Source organism: Erythrolamprus reginae, chromosome 7, assembly GCF_031021105.1.
Source record: "Erythrolamprus reginae isolate rEryReg1 chromosome 7, rEryReg1.hap1, whole genome shotgun sequence".
Classification (NCBI taxonomy): Eukaryota; Metazoa; Chordata; class Lepidosauria; order Squamata; family Dipsadidae; genus Erythrolamprus; species Erythrolamprus reginae.
Window position 1 is genome coordinate 52,594,713 of NC_091956.1, and position 24,029 is coordinate 52,618,741.

At 41.2% G+C, this 24,029-nt stretch overlaps 1 protein-coding gene across 2 annotated transcripts in view; it reads left to right on the forward strand.

Moving 5' to 3' along the window:
- The window catches only part of STOX2 (storkhead box 2), a 210,117-nt gene that overhangs the window by 168,839 nt on the left and 17,249 nt on the right, over positions 1–24,029 (forward strand). For both annotated transcript variants that reach the window (XM_070757505.1, XM_070757507.1), the window contains exons 2-3: positions 5,915–6,067; positions 20,417–22,691. In XM_070757505.1, coding sequence (XP_070613606.1) covers positions 5,915–6,067; positions 20,417–22,691 — 2,428 coding nt within the window. The remainder of the gene's footprint in view (positions 1–5,914; positions 6,068–20,416; positions 22,692–24,029) is intronic.

Here is a 24,029-nt window from a genome sequence, read left to right on the forward strand (position 1 = left end):
TGCCCAACACTCCTTTAAACATTGCAGTGGCCGGAGCTTGTCTCCTCTCCCTCCCCCAAGCAGTTTTGGAATGGAACACCCAACACCAACGCCATTCCCCTTGGCAAGGGGGCAGGACGCTGCACCCAGCGGGACGGCTTCCAGGTGGGCAAGGAGAAAGGAGGCATCCTGGCTCTTACCCCTCTTGTCCCCAACGCTCCCCAGCTCCAGCGAAGCCAAAGCGCCAGCAGCCAAGGCAGATTCGCACCAGCCTTTGGCAGGGAGGAAAGGAAGCTTTTTCTTTAAAATAGGAATGGCTCCTTCTTCAAGCAGCCTTGCCTCCCACTTGTTCCACTTTTAAAGGACAGCGCACAACCAAGAACAACTTTCCAAGCCAGGAGAGACACTTTTCCAAGCCAGGGGTGACTCCATAAATCTGTTTTGGGGGAGTGTTGCCCCCTCCTAAGCAAGGAGTTGCTGATGCAACTTAGCCTCTGGTGCTTTAGCTTCACCAGGTTCTGCTAGAGAGCTGGTAAGTGGAGGAGCATGCGTGGCTCTGCCCATCGCCCTGCCCAGAAACCTTTCTAGGTTTCGGATGTGCTGGAGGGTGGAGGGAGGGGGTCTGCCTCTGGGAATTTTTCCAAGCCAGGGGAGACATCCCTGCCTTGGGAAAGTAGCTGTCCCAGGAAGACCGGTGGAGGGTGCAGCTTCTCATTTATGGAGACGCACCAGCCAGGAAGTGGTAACTGGCTCGGTGCAGGAAGGATTTGAGGCTCAAAATGGAGCACGGGGATGCATGCGCAGGGAATGCATGCATGCGCTGTGTAGGGCACATTGGGTGAGCATGCTTAGCGCATGCACAGGTGAGGTGCGCATTGCATTATGGGTGCCATCACACGCACGCTCTGTTGTGGGTGCACTTACACACTTTTGACACACAACATCAAAAAAGATTCATCATCACTGGTATAGCTACTAACTTCACTATACAGTACGTACTTTGCATTTTATTTTGCGTCTGTAAAATGGGATAGTAATTTATGATTGAGAGCTGTACAATAGCTTTGTAAATTAATGAAATTCAGTTCTGTTTTACAATTCTGTTGAATCTATAAGCAACATCTTGCTCACTAATACAATTTCTTTATGTAGACATTTTCATGCTGGGTACTGAAAATGAGAAGGTAACAGGGAGCAGGAATTTCTGTTTTGTTTGTTCTGAGTTGACTGCTGTTTCTTTTACTTAATAGCAGTAGTTATAAGGCCTTTATTGGAAGCATTTGAATAAAACGCACAATCAAGTTCTAAAACCATTTTATATTGTGGCCCTTAGTTTTCCTTTTCATTTGTAACATAAATATTGACAAGTTGAATATAATAATTTAATGGGAGTTAGTTTGATTTTGTCCATACCAGCAAAGAGGAGTAGCATTCGGAAGAAATAACATCTTTTATTAATTAAAAGGGTTCTAATGGTTGGAGTTTATCCTTGATTGTCCATAACGGTTATACCATGGCAAATATATTTTATAATGTGTTAAAACCAGAGTGCAAAAACTGTTGCCATCAACCTCTATTTGGAGAAGGGGGTGGGGGAGCAGGGGATACTTTCCTGAATTGAATGGGTCCTAACATTTCACCTTTTAAAAAATTGACTGATGTTTTAAAGTGAAACCAATTTCATCTCTTAAAAACTCAGCCATCCATATATTCTGGTTATGCATATATTAGAAAAGTAGACTTTGATAAACTGTGCAAAACCTAGTATAGCTTAAAACGAATGCAACTGGTATAGTTCTGGTTTAAAAAAATGTATTTTGCAATTATTAATGAAATTAAAGACTTTTCCAGCATTTGAGCATCCCGGAAATTATTTGCTTTACTATTCTTATAAAGTACTTGAAATTTCCTAGTCCCAAAGGATATTTGGGATAAAATGTGGCCACTTATTATTTCTGTGAGAAGAAAGAAGATGAGCTAACATTGGTTCTTTGTAAGCTTTACTAATGTACTTGACTTTTAAATGAGTCATTTAGTAGCTTATAGTCATCAGTTGAGTGCCTTTAAAATTAATTCTGACAGCAGAGAAAATGAATGAGGATTGCACTGTCATGATACACAACATGTAGTCATTATCTGTTAAGGAGTGTGCAGAACAATCCTTGAGTTATCAAGGACATGCACGGAGGAAAACGTGGAATTCCAGCAGATATCCAGGAGATATGAGTAATATTCAATCATATAAAATAGATACATTAAAGTTCAATTAGTGTTTACTTTAGAACTAGCACAGTCAAGTTAAACAGTCCGGTCATATACTTTCAAATCAGTCATATCTCTCAATACAATAATAATATTACAACCCTGTCTTTGTCTTACATATCAGACATACATTACAGTTTACAAATACATAAAAACTATCATCAAATAAAATAGAGGTTACTACATCAGTCACAGTGAATCAGCAGAAAGAACAGAGAGAGCAGAGAGAGAGAGAATCATGCTTTCTGGCTCCTTCTTATGGCAATTTGCAACACTACTTCTTAAAGCTATAGTACTTCAGTACAAACAAACATTTATTGTTAGCTTGTTTATATATTGCAGAGTACTAACATTATCTAAAGTATCAACAGAACTGAATTTTGATAGGCTTTTAAGAGGTGGGACAATTAGATGTATGTAAACATTTATTACTTTTTTGTTATTTTTTTGATCTGCCATAGCCAGTGCCCTTCTTCTTTGGAGATCTGGTTAGCACCAACCTGATAGTATTTAGCAAATTTCAAAAATGTATAAGAATTAAGGGCATGGCAGACTGCCCTCCCCATAAAAGATTGTTTTTGCTGCCAGAAATGTTTTTCTCAGTATAAACCTTTGACTAGAAAGTTGATTGGGTTATTTTAAAACTTCCTCTCTTTTATTTTCTTTAATTTGTAAGCAGCTCTGAACATTTTGGACTAAGCAGCTTATAAATCATATGAATGAATGAATGAATGAATGAATGAATGAATGAATGAATGAATGAATGAATGAATGAATGAATGAATGAGTATGGGGGGAAATTACTGCATTAAAGTATCTGTTTCCTTATACGGAGTCTACGGAGATAGGCGGCACACAAATCTAAATAATAATAATAATAATAATAATAATAATAATAATAATAATAATAATACAGTAGAACCTCTGGACATGAAAGCTTCTGACCACAACCAAATCGGGTTGTGATAAAAAAATTAACTTTTTTTCCGTGGCCGATTTTCCCTTCTGCACCATTTTTTTTGTAAATGCCAAATTTTCAAAATTAGTTCATGTCACAACCAAATAGGTTTTGGAACGAATTATGGTCGTGACCAGAGATTCTACTGTACTTTAGTAGGGAATTTGTTGAATAGTTTTAAAAGTCCAATAATATTTTAAAATTTTAGTCAATTGGGCTAGATTATATTTCCATGTTTGTATCCTTAAAAATGCCAGACAATACTTCATTTACAAAGTATTTATATTAGCAAGACTTATTCTTCTTTATTATTATTTTTTCTTTAGTAACGCTTCCTAGTATTTTGCTGCTCAGTAATAAAAAGAACTTTCATAAGTGTTCTTCTGTTGAGGTTGCCTTATTTGTGGGCAATCTGAAATCCAGTTCATTGTTCTTCAACCTATTAAAACTGGCAGATCTATTTCTGAACTTCGCTGTGACTTTCACATTTATGTTAAAAAGCAAATAAGAGTACATATGGTGCTTGATAGATGGCCCACAGATCCTCTGGGAGTTTTCCCCAGTTTTCCCACCTCCCATCTGATCAGCATTCTGTTAGAAGTTTCAACAGATCACTCATTGCCCACTATTAATGTTAGCAAGAAAATACCCTTAAAATAAAAATTCTGGGTGGGGACGAAGCAAGATCCAACTTATTTTCTTGGTATTATCAGCAGTGGAGTTGCAGGTAAAATAGGAGGAATTTTTCTTCTCCCATAATGTTCTCAATTCAGCAGTTTAGCATGTTGTGTGAATGCAGATAGTCATTTGTAATATGTGAATATTTGTGGCCCCAACTGACCATGTAGCACAGCTTGCATAGTATGTATTTACTATACAATTAATTAATACAATTAATTGAGAGGCATGACAAATACTAAAACCAATGACTGCCAAAAAATACCACGTGACTCCCCCCCATGACCCTTTGTTTTCACTGGGAAGGACTTTCTGTCTTTCCCTTTTCCTATATTAGCAACCTTGCATCGCTGACATACTCTGCAACGGTCAGGGCCGTCTTAATAGTGTTATGAGCCCCAGACAAAGTAGTGTACTAGGGCTCCTATGACAACTATTCATAGGAATAAAAATGTAAATGGTCGATTAAATTAAACATACTTATTTTATTGGCAGTTCCAACAAAATCTGTGTTGAAACATTAAAATCACGCAGTGCAGCAACAACTAATCAACATGATAAACATTTAACAATACACAAGGTTTGAAAACAGTAATACTTAGTAATCTAGTAAATACAGTTGCTGTATTTATATGATACAAGGTGCATTGAAGGGTTAACATGCAGAGATTAGTATGGGTTCCTTATGCTCGTGGGGCCCATGGCCAAGTGCCCATCAGGCCCGTGCGTTAATACAGCCCTGGCTATGGTCCCCCTCTTCCTTTTGCAGTGACCTTCCGTGCATGACCGACTTCTTTCTGTTCTTCCCAACTGTCTGCCTTTTCCTATTGCAGGACGTTGAATACCAAATAAAGAGTATTGGGCAATATTTTTGCATCAAAAGTACCAAATTCAACAACAAGTTTTGAAGCAGTTGAGTACCGAGGTACCACTGTAAAATGTTTGCTTATCAATAAGTACTAAATATTGAACTTGGAGATTGAATCCAACCCCTTTAACTTTTCTAAAACATTTAACAAACTTATATTTATGTCTACTGATATCAGGCAGGGCATTAGCACTGCATATACTTCCTGTTTCCAGTCACAATATTGTTACAGAGATTTGGGATATGTATCTTGTCTCTGTCTCTACTCTCCAAATATATTTGATTTTAAATAAATCATTTGACAATTTTCTATCAAAGTCTTCTTACCTTAGGAGCATAAGGTGACTACCAAGTATTTTTGAAAAGCCCCAAAAGAGAGCATGAAGTTAATTGCATATTCCTATTGTGGTTTTTCATCGCTTTTCTACCATGTTGCTTTGAATCTTAAGAACAATAGACAAAATGCAGTTTTGAAAATAATATAGTACTTTTAACTCCTAAAATTGATTCTGAGTTCATAGTCGATAATTTTAAAACAATAATCTTACTGCTGTTTAAAAATGATCTATATTATACCCATATAACTATTGTAAAATATTTGATTTGGATAAATAGAAAGCTTGGCTAAAATAACCTAGAAGGTAAAATTGTAAGTTCTGACATTTTTGAATCAGAATATGTACTCGTTCATTACTTTTTGAAAATCCCAATTTAAGGTCAGAGCACTCAATGATTTTAAATATACTACTTTCCAATAGTTTCATTGAATTTCTGACGTCACTGATACATTGAGTAAATTGTTTAATATTTACCTATCTGTTATACTTATTTCATTAATTTGCTAATGTTATACCGGTACTAGAGTTAATTAATTTAATTATACAGAATTTACAACTTAATATACACTTTATTTAAAATTGTTTTAATTGCAAATGTATCTTGTTAATTATAAATCTTAATCTCCTTTCTTTATTCCTCCATTCAGTTATTAAGACAAACTTTTGAATTAAATAGGTGTTGCTATTTTAATCTCCATAAAAATACAATATGCGTCTTTTATGTTTTCAAAATATTATTAGGCTTTACTCTAAAGTTGTAATGGAAGCATGTATGTATCTCATTGCAATCACTTCACGATGGTTAAACCAGATCTCATTTTCTATCTACAGGTGATGTATCGCCAATCAGTATGTCACCCATCAGTCAGTCACAATTTATTCCACTTGGAGAAATCCTTTGCTTGGCCATCTCATCAATGAACTCAGCACGAAAACAAGTCACGCAAGAAGCATTAATAGAGCACCTAACAACCTGCTTTCCTGGTAAAATATATATTAATCTGTCTCTAAACACATTGATTCATGCACAGATGACTAGGTGTATAGGTATATTCATTATAGTAATAGATCATGTTTTCTGTTGACTTTCAATTAGATATTGTATACAATATATGCCAGTGATGGCGAACCTATAGTATGGATGCCAGAGATGGCATGCGGAGCCATACCTGTTGGCACACGAGGCTTTGCCCTATGATAACTCCTGTGCGCATGCGCGTGCTGGCCAGCTGATTTTCAGCCTTCTGGAGGGCACAGGGGAGTCCATTTTTACCCGTTGGACTGTTCTTTGCCCTTCTCAGGTTTCAGAAAAGCCTCCGGAGCCTGTGGATAGTGAAAAATGACCGAACAGGCCAACCAGAGGTTCAGAAACACTGGGGCGGCGCAAGGGGGTTGTGTGTGCATGCATGAGTGGTGACCATTACATTATGGGTGTGGCCACGCACCATCACATGTGTGGGCACCCTTTTGGCAGCTGAGGGGGAAAAAAGGTTCGCTATCACTGACAATATGCTATTATATATACAACTATTGATAGATACTTGGTATATATAATGGTTCTGTATCATTCACCTATAATATCAGTCTGAGTCCCAGCTATACATTTGTATATGCTGAGAACTAGTTCCTTTTTTACATTTAAAAAAAAACTACATTACATAACACTTAACCTATATTGTTCTGCTTCCATGATTCTCCTATAAATACCTTTATTTTCATTTTCTTCTCTCTCTAATTACTTTTGTGTTTTAAATAAAACCTATGTTCTTTTACTTCTTGTTCTCTTATAGGTTGCATGAACATATTTTTCACATACTGATATTTATTTGAAGGTGTCATATTATTGTTAAGAATAGAGTTCTTAAAGAAAGATGCTTTAGGCCTGTATAGGATGATTAACAAAGACACTACATTTATGCTAATTTTATTCCTTTAGTGCTAAGTACATTTCTATCTTCAGCTCATGAGGTCACACATTTTATTTCAATTGTTTTACAATCTCTGTATACCAACTATAATTCTTTCATAGTAAATTCAGTTAATAAACAAGATGAAATTTAGTTTATCATTCAGATCAACTTTTACTCATTACTTCTAGAGTATACTTTCTTAGAACAAATAAGAACATTGAACTTCATGTAAGGAATCACAGAATGTTTTCTCAACTTTTTGGGAACAGAAAACGGCATGTGATAATTACTAAACATTAAGTAATATTTTCTCCTTATATAAGTACCTTATTGTTTTTAGAAGTGATTTTCTGTTCTTTATTTTAAACATATGCAATGAGTAATTTAAAATAACATGTTTTGCAGAAAAAGATTTGGTTTCTTGCCCAGGTTGCTATTTTCTATTGTTTAAGAAAGTTATTGTATATTTATAAGTCCAAATAATGCAATAATTCAATTAAGTTTTCACCTCTGTTTTAAAGAGTTTCCCACTATGTATCATGATGCATGGAATGCATATATTGCAGGTATAGCAATAGCAGTTACACTTACAAACCACTATATAGTTCCTTACAGCACTGTGAGAAAATTACAAACGTCAGTGTATTGTCCCCAACAATCTGGGTCCTCAATTTACTGACCTCGGAAGGATGGAAGATTGAGTTAACCTTGAGCCGGTCAGGATTGAATTTATGGCTATGGGTAGTTGGCCTGCAATACAGTGAACCCTCGATCATCGCGAGGGTTCCGTTCCAGGACCCCAAGCGATGATCGATTTTTCGCGAAGTAGCGGTGCGGAAGTAAAAACACCATCTGCGCATGTGCAGATGGTGTTTTTACTTCCACCGCCGCCCGCCCTTCGCCCGCCCACCCCGTTGCTCGCGCCTGGGGTTTCCTGGGGAGCGAAGCCGGGGGTTCTCCAAGCGCGCGCGCGGGGCCGCTCCCCAGCTGGGGAGCGGATCTGGGGTTTCCCCAAGCGCGCGCGCGTTGCTGGGGCCGCTCCCCAGCTGAGGAGCGAAGCCGGGGGTTCTCCAAGCGCGCGCGCGTTGCTGGGGCCGCTCCCCAGCTGGGGAGCGGATCTGGGGTTTCCCCAAGCGCGCGCGCGTTGCTGGGGCCGCTTCCCAGCTGGGGAGCGGCCCCAGCAACGCGCGCGCGCTTGGAGAAACCCCGGCTCCGCTCCCCAGCTGGGGAGCGGCCCCAGCAACGCGCGCGCGCTTGGGGAAACCCCAGATCCGCTCAGCTGGGAAGCGGAGCTAGGCTGCCCCAAGCTTGCGCGCGCCGCCCGCCCACGCTGTTGCCGGCTCCGCTTCCCAGCTGGGAAGCGGAGCTAGGCTGCCCCAAGCTCGCGCGCGCCGCCCGCCCGCCCACGCTGTTGCCGGCTCCGCTTCTCAGCTGGGAAGCGGAGCTAGGGTGCCCCAAGCTCGCGCTCCAGCCCACCGCCGCTGGGGTCTTACCGGGGCAAGAGGGGGAAGACCCAGGGAAGCCTCTGCCCGGCGGGGAAACTCCACCATCTACGCATGCGTGGAAGGGCACGCATGCGCAGATGGTGGAGTTTACTTCCGGGTTGAAAACTAGCGAAATAGCCCTTTCGCGATCCTTGAGGACGCGAAACTCGAGGGTTCACTGTACTTCATTTTTACCACAGTGGCACCACAACACCTTCCTATTCAAATACTGTACAATGCTCAAAAAAATAAAGGGAATACTTAAACAACACAATATAACTCCAAGTAAATCAAACTTCTATGAAATCAAACTGTCTACTTAGGAAGCAACACTGATTGACAATCAATTTCACATGCTGTTGTGCACATTCAACTTTGTACAGAACAAAGTATTCAATGAAAATATTTCATTCATTCAGATCTAGGATGTGTTATTTGAGTATTCCCTTTATTTTTTTGAGCAGTATATATTTGAAATAGGTCTATCAAGTTTTAAAGTAGGAGTTGAAAAAATACTAGAAGTTTGAAAACAGTTATTAAAGTCGCATGTAGTCTGACAATGTGCATATTTTAAAATGCATTCTAATTTGGGGGTGAAATTTTGTAAATGCTCTGTTTTGCCTGGGTTCTGAAATGCACATGTAAAGATTGTATGATAGCTATTGTTAATAGCATATGAACCAAATTGAAATTATGGTATGCATAGTTTACTAAGCAATGGGCGACGGGGTGGTGGTGAGAGAATCTGAACCACAGCTATATAAAGGGGAAAAATGTGCTAATTATTTAGGGCATCACATTGCCAGCATTATGCATTTTAAATCAAATATATTAAACAAATGTTTTGTTTATGATACTAAAAGATTATGTCATATTTGGAATATGTTGTTTTATACCTATGTATTGTTGGACTGTCTAGGAATATATGGCTAGCCATAGAGCATCTGCATCTCACATTAATAGTAGTTGTTTGTCCATCATTTTGAAGAGGACCCTGACATATAACGGGTTGTGGACTGTCCATGGTATACATTAATAGTATAGAGACATCAAACTTCAAACTATAATGTTAATTTTGAGGAGTGGGCTGAGCATCTTACCCAGAATCAATGCCTCTTTTTTTAAAAAGTGAAATAAATGTATTTATTTATCTATGCTACTGGCTGCTGCTACACTGCTGCTGTGGTCACGTGATCATCATTTTCAATATTCCTTCAAAGGTTCCCAACCAGACTTGCAAAGTCTTCTTTGCTCCTTTCACCCACCCAGCAGCAGCCACTTAGCTGCCTGCTTGAAAGGCAAAGTACAAGAAGGGAAAGGGGAGGGAGGAAGGAACCTCCGTGCACTCTTTCAACCATGCAGCTTCCCTGACCTATGCTGCACCCCCTCCACCTGAAACCATTAGCAAATAAGATCAAATTGGTGGGATTGTAATTGTTTACATAGCAGAAAGCTATTGAAGGCAGCAATGTGCAAGACCCTGGGACACTCCACCACAAAAAACCATACTGAAACGCTAAAAATTATGCATGACTACCACAAACTGATGGCCTTTTTAAAAAAAGCCTCCTGTAGAGTTAAAATTTAGACAGATGTAGAAGTTTTAATGAAAGGAACAAATTGAATTTTCTTCTGAACTGCTGTCTCATGTTTCTTGATGGAACATACATTTCAATTCAGTATTCTGCTTCTAACCCCAATTGGGAAGGATTTTTATGCAAATGTATTTTCTAATCCTAATCCAGGCCTCACATAAATTCCTAATAGCTTGTGAAAGCCTGCCTCTCTGGCCTGAACACTCAGAATATTTTTTTTTAAAAACCAATATGATTCCAGTTCTCACTTTTCTAAGTTTGACTCATGAAATGGTTGTCAATGGAAACATTGGCTAGGTAAATGAATATATCCAGTATCTCTGTAAATGAAATAAGTATTTTCTTTCTTCTTTCGTGATGCTAATTTATGTCAATATGAATAGTTCAGTAATGAACTTGCCGCTACTCTTTTCGTTGCATAGGTGGGAGGTCCTGTATTCCCCACCTGGTCTCTGGCTTACCGAAGTTTTTTTTTTCATCACAGGAGCCAAACACTTATACGACTTCCCCAATCTGTGATTTCAACCGTCGGCTCACGGATTGAGGGCTTGATTGTTCAGCTCCACTCATAACCAACAGCACAGCCAGAGTTTATCCAAGGTCCGACAGCCGTGGGGGTTGGTTTCGGCCTCGTGGAAGGTGCAGGGACTGCACAGGGCTTGTTCTGGTTGGCACCAAGGTTTTTTCTCCCTCCACCATGCCAATTCTGACAGTGACCATTGGGTGGCCTTCTTGTCATTCTACCAGCTGTCAATCAGGGCTCTCCCAAAATGGTGGATGCTGTCACCTCAGCTACCAAGCACAAACGTGTAAAATGCCAAAAGAAATTGGTCCGCCATGTCCCTGATGATGACCAGCTAGGGTCATCTAGTCACGCCCCTGCCAGGGGCTCTCATGACAATTTGCAGAGCTCAAGGACTAACTGAAATGCCACAGGGACAAAATTCTGCAGAAACTATGCAAGCAGTTATCTTAACATGCTATAGCCATTGCTGACCCACGTGGGCGGAGTTCCTCCTCTCGTGCCCCAGGAGCCATCTGGGGATCAGCTGGCCCTTGATAATTCAGCCTTGGCAATTAATAACCCAGTCATTTGGGGATCGGCCAGTTTCGCCAACTCAATTCTCCCGCCCACATGTGCAGTCGCTCTTGGTGCCGAAGCATCCGTCAGTGACCAAGGACATAGGGCCACCTCAGAGGAGGTTCCATCTCCCTTCAATCCGGGCAACTTACATCTGATGATTTTTGCCACGATCCAATAGGGCTTGGCAGTGAGCCTACAGTATTTTGGCAGATTCCCTTCTTTGGCATCAGAGCACTCTCTCCCAAGCCTTATGCAGGGAGAGCAGACTGGTCCCAATACGAGATGACAAAGTCCATGTTAATGTATGAGCAGAATAATCCTTGTTTACCAAGGTTGTGCATGCACAGAAATGAGATTAGTTGTGAATAGCTACTCAGCCACACACAGATATAATAACTTGAATTAAAGTTTACTTTGAGAAATGACATATTCAGATAAACAATTTAAAGTCATGCACAAAATAAGTCAGAATGCCAATCCTTACATTATTAAGTACATAGTCTTTCTTATTAGTTCCCTTTGTCATAATCAGTAAACAAAGACATCAAGCTTAAACACATTTTAGCTATAATATATAACAACAGTACATAGCATGCAGAGAATTGCAGAGCAAACCTAACAGTGAGTAGCCATTAACAGGGCCGCCGATAGACGGGTATTACTGGGACTGCTGTCCCGGGCCCGGCCAAATTGGAAAATTGGGGGGCCCCGGGCCCCGGCGCCCGCCAAAACCTCCCCAATCCTCCGCGCCTCTAGCCCCCCCGCCCCCCCGGCTACTCGCTGCTGCCCCCGCCCGCCCGCTCGCTCCGCCACTCTTTCTTCTCTGCTGCAAGAGAGGCGGCCCGGGGACTTCGGTCCGCTCCTCCCGCGCCCAAGGAGAGCTGCCTCCGACCCAAAAGTTTCCCATCCGCCCTTCGACGCCGAGCCGCGCGGGGCTTCTCTCGGCAGATAGGCAGGGCAGGTAGTGGGGCTCGGCTCCCCCCCGTCACACGCACTGCACCCCCCCGCCCGACCCCGCCTTCCCAGGGTCGGGAAGCCATGTCCGGTTTCTCTTCCTCGCCTGCTCGCATCTCTTTCATTTTCGCTTCGATCGCTTTCCTGATTTCGGGGGTTTGCTGCGCCGCCTTTGCAAGCCTCTCCAAACGGGTCAACCCTTCGGACCTGCCCAGAAAAACCTCCCCCGAAAAACCTCCCCCAATGGCCACCCTGGAGATCTCCCCAGCCTGCGAGGTGCAGGTAAAACTGCTGTGTGTCTGTGTGTGAATAGGTGCTGCGTCCTCTTGCCAAACCGCGTGGGAGCGGCTTGCCCTGTTAGACTTCCGCCTAGAGGCCTCCCCGTCATAGGGGCTTTCCATGCCCCCCTCCCAATAACCCCGACGGGATCCTGTCCACCGTTGCCCTTTGGGGGAGATGTTAGGTGGGAGGGGAAAGAAAGCATCATCTGTTGGATTGCCTCCAACAGGCAGGGAGGGGGCCTGCTAAAATAGAGGAGTGGGTAGGAGAAGAAAGCTTCACCTGTTGGATTGCTCCAAGCAGGCAGGGAGGGGACCTGCTAAAATAGAGGAGGGGAAAATAGACAGCTTCACCTGTTGGATTGGGCCTAGTGGGCAGGGAGGATCTGCTAAAATAGAGGAGGGGTGGGGATGAGAGAGAAAGCTGCACCAGTTGGATTGCCCCCACCAGGCAGGGAGGGGACCTGCTAAAATAGAGGAGGGGGAAATAGAAAGCTTCACCTGTTGGATTGGGCCTAGTGGGCAGGGAGGGGACCTGCTAAAATAGAGGAGGGGTGGGGATGAGAGAGAAAGCTGCACCAGTTGGATTGCCCCCACCAGGCAGGGAGGGGACCTGCTAAAATAGAGTGAGGGGTAGGGTGGAGAGAAAGTTGCACCTGTTGGATTGCTCCAAGCAACCAGGCAGAATGGATTAAAGGGTGGGTGGGGGCTTGGATTGGGCAGAGCAATGTCAGAGCTGGATCTGGGAGACGGGGAGGGGGAAGAGAGGAATTTGAGGAGAGAAAAGCTTCACCTGTTGAAGACATCTATTATAGTACCAGTCCCCAAGCAGAAGGTAGTGGTGTCCCTTAATGATTATAGACCAATAGCTTTGACATCTGTTATCATGAAATGTTTTGAGAGACTGGTGTTGAACTGTATTAAGGCTAGTCTTCCACCTACTATTATTATTATTATTATTATTATTATTATTATTTGGAGCAGCCTGCTTAGAATGGAAAATGGGGGAGCAAGGTAGGGGCAAAGAAATCAGAGCGGGATGCACAGATCAGGGGAGTGTTTTGGGATGGGGGAGAAGGAAGGGGTGGTGGTGTGGCAGAGAAAGAACGCTTCACCTGTTGGATCACCGCAGGGCTGAAATGAAGAGGGGGGATGCTTAAATATGGGGGTTGTTGTGACTCAGACCAAGGTCTCACCCCCTTCAAAAGCATTCAGGCAGGCAGGGAGGGAGGGGCTGCCTTGGCAACCCATCCTGTCCTCCTGTCAAACGGCCTATTATATTAGGGCATATTTTCATTAAGCATCAAGTAGGAATAAGAGAAGGTAACTAGACGGAGCTTAAATGTATGGAATAGAATAGAATAGAATAGGAAATTTATTGGCCAAGTGTGATTGGACACTCAAGGGATTTGCCTTGGTGTGTATGTTCTTAGTGTACATAAAAGAACAGATACATTTATCAAGAGTCATGAGCAGCATGGCTATGAAGCGTGGAGCTCCTCAGCGCTTGGAGTGGCAGTGCAGTTATGAAGTGGGGAGCCCCATTCACATGCACAAGTGCAGTCCTTGTGATGCGGCCAGCACACAGACTCTGTTGCACGAACTTGCACCTTTGTTTTGGAGCCAGCTGTTCGTTGCAATAGAGGTTCTACGTGATTTGAGTTGGTTGACTTTTTTTTACACCTATGGTGGAGTTTACGTATAGTTTTAAATATTGCGTATAATTTATCTTCTGGTTACCTGTTATTTATTAGTATTATTGTGAAAACAAATATTTTTCTAGTGTGGTGCAGGGGTATTTTGTCTTTATCCTTTGTGCCATCTTATTGCTGCTTTTAATATTGTTGATGGCAAAATTAATAATATTTTGTTAATTTGGTGTATTTGCACTGTTCTGGTTATTTATTTATATGTATGTAATATGTTGATGTGACTTGAATATATTTTTTGCGTTATTAACACATTGGTCAAAAACTGAGAGGCCACTGAAGAGACATGTGGAATCAGTGCGGCTTTACTAAAGCTGAATATATGACAGAACTGGTGGCCCTAGCAGCTGCACTTTATAATGTTATATTTATTATTTGTTGTGTTGTCTAGTAAATATTTGTATGTTTACAGTTCACTGTGCTTTCCTTTATGATGTCATATTTGCACTATAGTAATAAACATACTTGACCAAAAGATTTAACAAAATGACTCATATTATTAATCTGTCAAACAAGTGTACCTTGTTGTAGTGGCAGGGTTTAAATTTTTTTTTGTGAAAGGTAAATTTAATACATAATTGGTATGTCGCAAAATAAAGTAGTTTTAAAATGGCGGAGGGGGGCCCAGACACTTAGGCTGTATGGGGCCCCAAAATTCTTGATGGCGGCCCTGGCCATTAACAGTGAGTAGCTTAGACAGAGAACAAAGAGGGTGACTCAGAGAAAATAGCTATAAATGCTAGCTCCCTCTTGTGGCAGTCTGCAACACCTGCAGCCAATATATTGCCAACCCAACAGTTATGGACAGAGTCCTGATAGTCTAGACTGCTATTCTGGGGTCTCTGATATCGAGAGCCAGGTCCAATTGTTAGAGGAGGATGAGTGAGGAGAGGTGCCCTCAGATTATAAGAGGATGAAGGTCTCTCACCAGAGCACCCAATATCATCTGGTCTCCTTCCGCTGGGACTCTTTAAGTCCCTGCTCTTCAAAGCCCATAACGCAGCTGGACTTGATGCCCCAAACCCTTCTTCTACCTGATCCATTGTTTGCAGAATACACCCCAGAGATGGACTTCATTCAGGCCTGCACCTGTTTCTGGACAATGTTCAACACCAGTGGTCATCTCCAGCATCAGGACCCATGCCTTCTTCAGCTGACTGCAAGTATTTCAACATTGCACCTGAGTTAGCCTCTCTTCTGACTCTTCCATTGGTAGATGCCCCAGTAAGAGCCTCCACACATCTACCACCATGCCGGGAGAGTCGGAAGAATTGTTGAAACCAGAACACAGAAGGACAGAATGGGCCCTCCTGAAGGCCCATCAGGCAGCTGCCTGACTGGTCAGAGCTTCTTCAACAGTGTCCTTCTTTGTCCGCACATCTCTCATCTGGCTATGCCAGATTCAAGAACACATCCCTTCTAAGTTTAGGGCCCAACAGGATATTAACAAGGTCTTTGTGGCTACCCAATTCTTGGCAGATACCACTCTACATGTCTCTCGGTTTGCCTCTAAGGCCATCACTGCTTCTGTGGTAGCTAGAGGCATGCTCTGGCTCTGTCAGTGACCACCAGATACCCGCCCCGCCACAAGTAGTGTTTGGCCATAAGAGGTGTTTGGCCTTGGTGCGTCCCCTATTTGGGGAAGCATTGGACTCAATTTTGGTCGAATCTCGGGACAGAAAAAACATCTCCCCCATCCTTTTCTCAGAAGGGCAACTTCCGACCATCCCCTTATTCCTGGCAGCCTTTTTGGGCACCTGACCAGAGTTTCAGCTTCTCCTGACCCCAAGGTCAGTACAAATCTGGACAATGCCAGTCCCAAGATAGATCTGGGAGGGGGAAAGCAATTTAAGTGACCATTCCAGGGCAAAAGAGGAGGTTGTCCCTTCTGACACTCCAGATAATTCCATCTGATCCTCCCACCGGGAGTTGCCTGGTTCATTATTCAAGCATGTAGGAGCAGACCACCCAGGACAAATGGGGCCGGGAGATGATCTGCCTTGGTCTCTCTCTGGCATTTCTTTCCCTCCCATGGAGGTTTCTCCTTAGATGTCCTATATCCAAAGTACCTTCAACAAAAGAACTTATGGATTCTGCAGTCCATCACCTGCTGTTCATTCAAGCCATCCAGCACAAGGACAGGGATTTTACTCCATTCTTTTTGTGGTCCCCAAAGCCTCAAGTGTCGAGCCTGAACCATGGACTCGCCGTACCTACGAGGAGGTGCTGGGACATGATTTGAGATTCCAGGACTTCCCAGCTGAATACCCAATACCCAGCTGATTTCTCCAGCCACTGTGCTGGAGCACCTGCTGAGTTCTCTGCCTGTTGACTGCTTGTTCTCAGCCATTTTCTAAAAGGGGCTTCAAATATTCATCCTCCACTGGTCTACCGATACCCCACCTGGGACCTGACTTAGGTGCTAAAGTCCTTACTGAGGCCTCCCCATAAACCGTTGAGGTCCACCAGTTTCCAGTATTTGTCACAGAAGGTTGCTTTTCTGGTGGCAATTAACTCAACCCGCTGAATTTTGGAGCTGTCCGCTCTTGTCAATTCATAAAGATTTGTGTGTGTTTCATTCAGACAGCATCATTCTCCACTTAGACCCAGCCTTTATATCCAAAATTAATTTCCTGTTGCACAGGGAGCAGGAACTTATACTTCCTAATTTTTCCCCAAATCTGTCCTTTCCATTGGAGAGAAAGTGGATGTTTGGAGAGCTCTCGGAGTCTCAGAGTTTTGCCTTCAACCATTGTTTAGTGGATTTGCAATACAATAGCAAAGACGTACAATCTTTCTTCACTACAGCAACGCGATTGCATCACGGCGCATTCCACGCGAAGTGGGGTGATTTCAGCGGCCTGGGTGACCCAGGCGTCCCTCGAGAAGGTCTGCCAGGCAGCCACCTGGGCGTTACCTTCTCAATGTATCTGGCACTACAGAATTGACTCCTTTGCTTCAGCGAAGGCAACTTTTGGCTGCAGGGTTCTTCAGTGGGTCTACAAGGAGAGCCAATAGGCAGACCAGAACTATTGCCACCCAGGGGACTTTTCACTTTGTTATGTTTCATCCTGAATGCTAGCTCCGCCCACTGTGGAGAAGGGGCGTTGGTCTTACCTGATATGCGATATGCCTCTTCTCGTAGGGTAGAGCTAGCATTAACCCTTTCCAAGATCGGTCCTTCTTTGACCTGCGCAATGGTTGCTTTTGTTGGTGGGCTAATGTCTTTGCAGAAATGGCTTTATCGGTGGTCCGGATGTTGGAAGCTGTGTTCTGGGAGCAGCCAACTCGAGTCTGTTTCTTTGTATTTGTCAAAGCTGGGAGTCCTGGCAAGGCGGAGCCTCTCAAAAAAATTGACAGTCCTCATTCTGAATAGACAAGGATAACCCATAAGGTGGAATGCTAGTTCCACCTTATGAGAAGAGGCATATCAGGTAAGACCAACGCCCTGTCTGTTAATTCTCTTATGATAATCACATAGTTCCTTTGAATGGCTGCTGCCTTCAGCTAGTAACAGATGAGATGAGAGAAAATCAATGGAAGTCAAATGCAGTCAAGATGGAAATTGTCATTGTGCAGAATTACATCTCTAAGAAGTAACTAATCCCCCTCCTAGTTAGGGTTACATTTCCCCAGAAGGGAAGGTACAGTCTTTGGAGATACTTCTCAGTATGAATCTCTCAATTTTTTTCAGACTCCATCAACAGCCAGGAACACCTTTAATTATGTTTGGCATATATATCAGCTTCACCATTTCCTGGAGGAGAATTATCCAGTGGTAAATGCTATGGTAATCTCCATGGTAATCTGTGAGGGGGGTACCTTGTCCTTGGTCAATTAACTTCAATTAGTACATCACAGATAGTTGATCTCCAGAGGTTCTTAGAGAAGCTACAGTATATTATACCATTCCTGAAAACTCATATGTAGTTATTTTATTGATTTGATATTGCATCAGTTTTTCCTACAATGCTCTGGGATAGGTTGAGATGAGAAATAATATTTGACCCATCAACTCAAGTAACTTCGATATAGCTTATCTAAAAAGCTGTCTTTTCCCCAGGATTAAGTGCTGCCACAGGAGCTTAGGAGATACACATTTTAAAAAGTTTTCCCAATGGATACTATGTGGGTTCTCACTTGTAATCCAAGTCATACATTGCCTTTTGAATCCAAATCTCTTTGTAGCTCTACTGGTTATTATATCTAAAACTCTACATGTATTGTAGTGAAATTCCTTAAAATAATTCCTCTTTCAGTAGCAGCCTGTTCATGTGAGATTTCAGCTTATGCTCCTTGAGTCTTGCTTAAGGACCATGGTAGGATATATATGTCACTGGAATGGATGGGCCTGTTTTCCATTTGGGTTTTTTAAAGGGATAAAATGGTTATTGTAAGTCATGTAGAGGATTTATTGGAAAACCAATAAAAAGGATAAAATTGGCCTATGATGGGAATGGGATTTTTAAGGGTGCTTTAATCTTCCATAAGACTTTTAAAACACCTGCTTTGTTCTACTGTCTTTTCCCCAAAATACAACTTTCCTCGAAAACGAGCTCTAGTCCAATTTTCACACCTCTGTCTAATAAAAGTCCTTCCTCAAAAATAAGTTCTAATTAAGCCCCGCCCACCATCTGGTTGTACGAGGTGCAGGTGAAAAATCAAGCTAGGGTGGTGGATAGAGCTGCCCCATGTTCCCTGCACCGCCTACTTTAAGACCACTGCATCCAGCCCCCCTGTTTTTATATTAATAAAGCTAATAAGATGGTAGACACATAGTAGATTCAAATAAATATCAGAGGAAACAGATTATGTCATAAAAATCTACATTAAGAATAGTTCATTTTTTCTATCCAATATTTTATCTTGTACAGTTACAAATCTTGTGTAAAGATATATAATTGTATTTATGTTTTTCTTAATAAAATAAATGGACCCTGAACAACTTAATTTTATAATATATTATAGATGTTGTAACTGATTGTATGGGTATATAGGGCACATAATATATGGAGATGAAATTTAACTGATCTAACATGAAAAGTGATTTTTCTAATAGCTGGATTTCTTTTTCATAGTTGTATCATGGGAATGGTTGGTGTTCAATCTAAAATGTCTTTCCATATAAAAGAGTCCTCTTTTAGTCTTTTTGTTTTTCTTCAAGTCATAAGATAGTGATCTGAAAGTATAGTGTGCATAATGGCTGTAACCTGTGCCCCAGGAAAGCCAGTGAAACACAGCTAAGTAGTTGTTTGTATTATATTTAATTTATATGACAACTTACAGAAATTCACCTACCTGCTAGAATTGTTACGTTGTATTTTATAACTATTAGGAAATACATGCTAAATTGCTTAATCTGGCATATCCAGAAGTTTAATTTGAATAACATTTTTATACTTTGTTTCTCCGAAAATAAGAACCTGTTTTATAATTTTTTTGAATCCTGAAATCAGTGCTTGGACTTATTTTTGGGGAGGTCTTATTATTTTGGGGCGCATGGAGCAAGACGAGGTTCCTCTTGCTGTTTTACCTGATTTCAAGCTCTATCTCCCTAAGCCTAACCAGAGGAAATGGTGAGAATGGCTGTGCATGGATATAATATTTTGGGAGAGGGGCTTATTTAGGAGGGGTCTTACTTTAGCGCAGTACAGTGTTCCCTCGATTTTCGCGGGTTCAAACTTTGCGGAAAATCTATACCACGGTTTTTCAAAAATATTAATTAAAAAAATACTTTGCGGGGTTTTTCCCCCCATACCACGTTTTTTCCCGCCCGATGACATCATATGCCATCGCCAAACTTTCATCCGACTTTAATAAATATTTTTTAAATAAACTTTAATAAATAAACATGGTGAGTAATGATCTAAATGGTTGCTAAGGGAATGGGAAATTGCGCTTTAGGGGTTTAAAATGTTAAGGGAAGGCTTGTGATACTCTTCATAGCCAAAAATGGTGTATTTACTTCCGCATCTCTACTTCGCGGAAATTCGACTTTCGCGGGCAGTCTCGGAACGCATCCCCCACGGAAATCGAGGGAACACTGTATACTCAAAAGACTGATTTGGGCTTATTATCTGGGGAAGTCTTATTTTGGGGGGAACAGGGTATTAAAGTTGCAAAGGTTTTTTTTAAAAAATCATTAAAGCGACAGTGGTCACTCAGATATCAAGGAAACAGTTCTAAAAATATTTTGCTTGATATCTTCTTTTCAAAGTGATTTGTTGAATTATATGTTGTACTTCACTTTTATCGATTATATAGATATATACTAAAGATATATTAAGGATATATTTTCACATTATTGTTTTTTTTTTAGGTGTTCCAACTCCAAGTCCTGAAATCCTTCGTCATACCTTAAACATGCTTGTACGAGAAAGAAAAATATACCCAACTCCAGATGGTTACTTCATTGTGACTCCACAGACTTATTTTATAACACCTTCTCTCATAAGAACTAACAGTAAATGGTACCATCTGGACGAGAGGATACCTGACAGGTCTCAGTGTACCTCTCCACAGCAAGGAACTATAACTCCTTCCACCTCGGGCTGTGTCAGAGATCGAACGTTACCTAAAAACCACTGTGACTCTTGCCATTGTTGCAGAGAAGACATGCATAGCATGCACGCATCAACTCTACAGAGGAAATCAACAAAAGACTGCAAAGACTCTTATTGCCCCCCTTCCCTCTGCCAGGTGCCACCCACTGAAAAGAGTAAAAGTACTGTAAATTTTTCTTACAAAACAGAGACACTTTCAAAGCCTAAAGATGGAGAAAAGCAGTCTAAAAAATTTGGGCTAAAATTGTTTCGATTGAGTTTCAAAAAAGATAAGACAAAACAGCTGGCCAATTTTTCTGCCCAATTTCCTCCTGAAGAATGGCCTTTACGGGATGAAGATACTCCTACCACTATACCTAGGGAGGTAGAAATGGAGATTATTAGGCGTATCAATCCTGATCTGACTGTGGAAAATGTCATGAGGCACACTGCACTAATGAAGAAGCTTGAAGAAGAAAAAGCTCAAAGGAGCAAGGCTGGATCATCGGCTCATCATAGCGGGAGAAGCAAAAAGAGTAGAAGTCATAGAAAATCTCATGGAAAATCTCGGTCACATAGCAAAACTCGAGTTTCTAAAGGAGATCCTTCTGAGGGTTCTCATTTAGAGGTGCCAGGTGAAAGGGAATACGATTTCTATGATCCTCTTATGAGGTCCCCAAGGGAAGGCTGCTACATAATAGAACACAAAAGGGACAACTTTATCATGCACAGCAGTCCTAATGTTCTTGAGTCTCATTTTCCTATGACACCTGAATGGGATGTATCTGGTGAACTGGCCAAAAGAAGGACAGAAATGCCTTTTCCTGAACCTTCAAGAGGAAGCTCCCATTCTAAGGTCCATCGGAGCCACAGCCACACACAGGACCGAAGATCAAGAAATGAGAGGCCTAATAAAGCCAAGGAACGATCTCGATCTATGGATAACTCAAAAGGACCTCTGGGTACTGCTTCTTTAGGTACCCCTGAAGACATAATTGAAGCTTGCAGTCAAGATGACCAAGCAACCAGTCAAACATATATAGATGATAGCACCTTAAGGCCTTCACAATCACTTAGTCATCAAAGGGCTCTTCTGTCATCTGTAAATTACAAAGAGGTAATTAAACCTGAAAAGACTGTTGGCAGTGCAGAAACTCCTACTTCCTGTACCTTGTTAGAACAAAGCAAACCAACTGAGAACTTACAACCTTATAATGAACTCAGTTCTTGTACAACAAAATCAGCCATTGACGATTATTTTCAGTGTAATACTTCCAGTGAAACAGTACTCACAGCTCCTTCACCTTTAGGAAAAAACAAAGATGACAGTGACCCAGTGACTTTGGCAGACACTACAAAAAAAGTCTCTCCCTCAGAAAGACAGTCACAGCACTTAGCTAGAGAACCAGGAGTTCATAGAGAGGAGTCACCTAAAGGGCCAAGTAATAATGGTAGTGGGCCAATTGCTACAAGTCAGACAGCTGAAGTAATTACAAATGGCCGACTAGCTCAACATCATAACACAGAGTCCAGTAGCCTTGATAAGAGGAAAGAAATATTTAGTAAAGACACACTTTTTAAGCCTCTCCATAGTACTCTATCTGTCAACAGTTTTCACAAACCTAATGTGCCACACTTAAAACCTCATCAAAAGACACCTTCTGAAACTTTGCCAAGCAGATGTGATAAACTTGAACAAGCTATGGTAACCTCAGTCACACAAGTCATACCAATTTCCCAGAGGCAGCAAGAAACAGCTGGAAACCAAGAAGCAGCTTTTGATTATTACAATGTCTCTGATGATGATGACTCTGAGGAAGGGACTAATAAGAATACAGAGGAAGAGAAGAATCGGGATGATGTGGGCACTATGCAGTGGCTTCTTGAGCGAGAGAAGGAAAGAGATTTGCAAAGGAAATTTGAAAAGAATCTCACTCTACTTGCTCCAAAAGAAACGGATAACAGCAACAGCCAGAGAGCCACGCATTCAGCAAGGCTGGACAGCATGGACAGCAGTAGCATCACAGTTGATAGTGGATTCAATTCTCCACGGTAAGACTTTAAATTAACAACATTAATTTTAAACAGCCTTAAATGTAACGCTTCATTACCATAAACAACTCATGGAAATATTGCAGATTTATAATGTTTTAGGTACAGCTCAAGGAAGTGTTTAGGATCTTTGATTTGAGTAGAATCTGTATCACAATGGCTTGGTATCATTCACTTAAATAATTAAATTATGACATCATATAATCAGACTTTTTCAGAATAATATTTAAATTGTAGCTTAACTTTCCATTATTTTAACCTCAATTTATAGATACTTGCTTTCTTTGGTTACGGGATCATACATTTCAGGTGTATATATATTATAGATTCAACCTATTGCTAAAATTATTGTTTCACTGTGAGTTAAGGCTTAACATAAAGCTAGAGCAACAAGGGGGAAAAATCTGCAAAGACAGAGCTTGGAAAACATTCTTAGCAGAGAGTAACAATGAGAGCTTGCAATTGATAAGAGCTGGGAACATTTTTAGCACCTGGTTAGGGATGGAAAGAAACTTGGAGCAAGTTAGAGTAATGAAAAAACCTCTGCAAAGACTTAGAGCTTGGAAAACATTCTTTGCAGACAGTAACAATGAAAGAACCTTCAAAATAAGAGCTGGGAAGATCGTTAGCACCAAGTTAGGGCTTGGGAAAAAAAGCTTCGAAAAAAGGTGCGTCTTATACTCAGAAAAATACAGTATATGTCTTTGTCCACTTGTGGTAATGTAGGTTCAGAGTTAAAATAATTTTTATCCTAAAATGAATTGAAAAAATATTATAGAATTTCAAATATTCTATATTTCTCCTATGGTGGAAGCTGTATTTAAATATAAATAGGGTGGAGAAAGTTATAAAACTATTGACTTCAGATATATTCTGTCCATATTGCTATTGTAAACAAAGGGAAACAATACTAGGAAATAGTTCCTTTCATCCAGCCTTTGCAAATTTATTTAATGTCATCAAATATTGCCTTCATAATTTCAAACACCACCTTTGAAGGGAGTTGTGAGAAGTATTTATTTTTAAAACAAAAGCTCTGCACTTAAAACTAAATTTTGTAGCTATACCTTATTCGATTTTCCTAGATATGTAATACATTTGCCTCCCTAATTGTGTTTCTGATTTATTCACATTATGCATCTCTTCCTAGAAATTTCTGAACATTCAAAATTATGTGCAGAATAGAAATATGCATGAAGTTTTCACAGGTTATGATGTTCTTCCTTCTTTTGATGTAGAGCTATGGAAAAAATTGCATCTACTTATGAACTTAATTCGTTCCATGACCAAATTCGTAAGTAGAAAAGTTCGTAAGTAGAGGCAATTTTTCCCATAGAA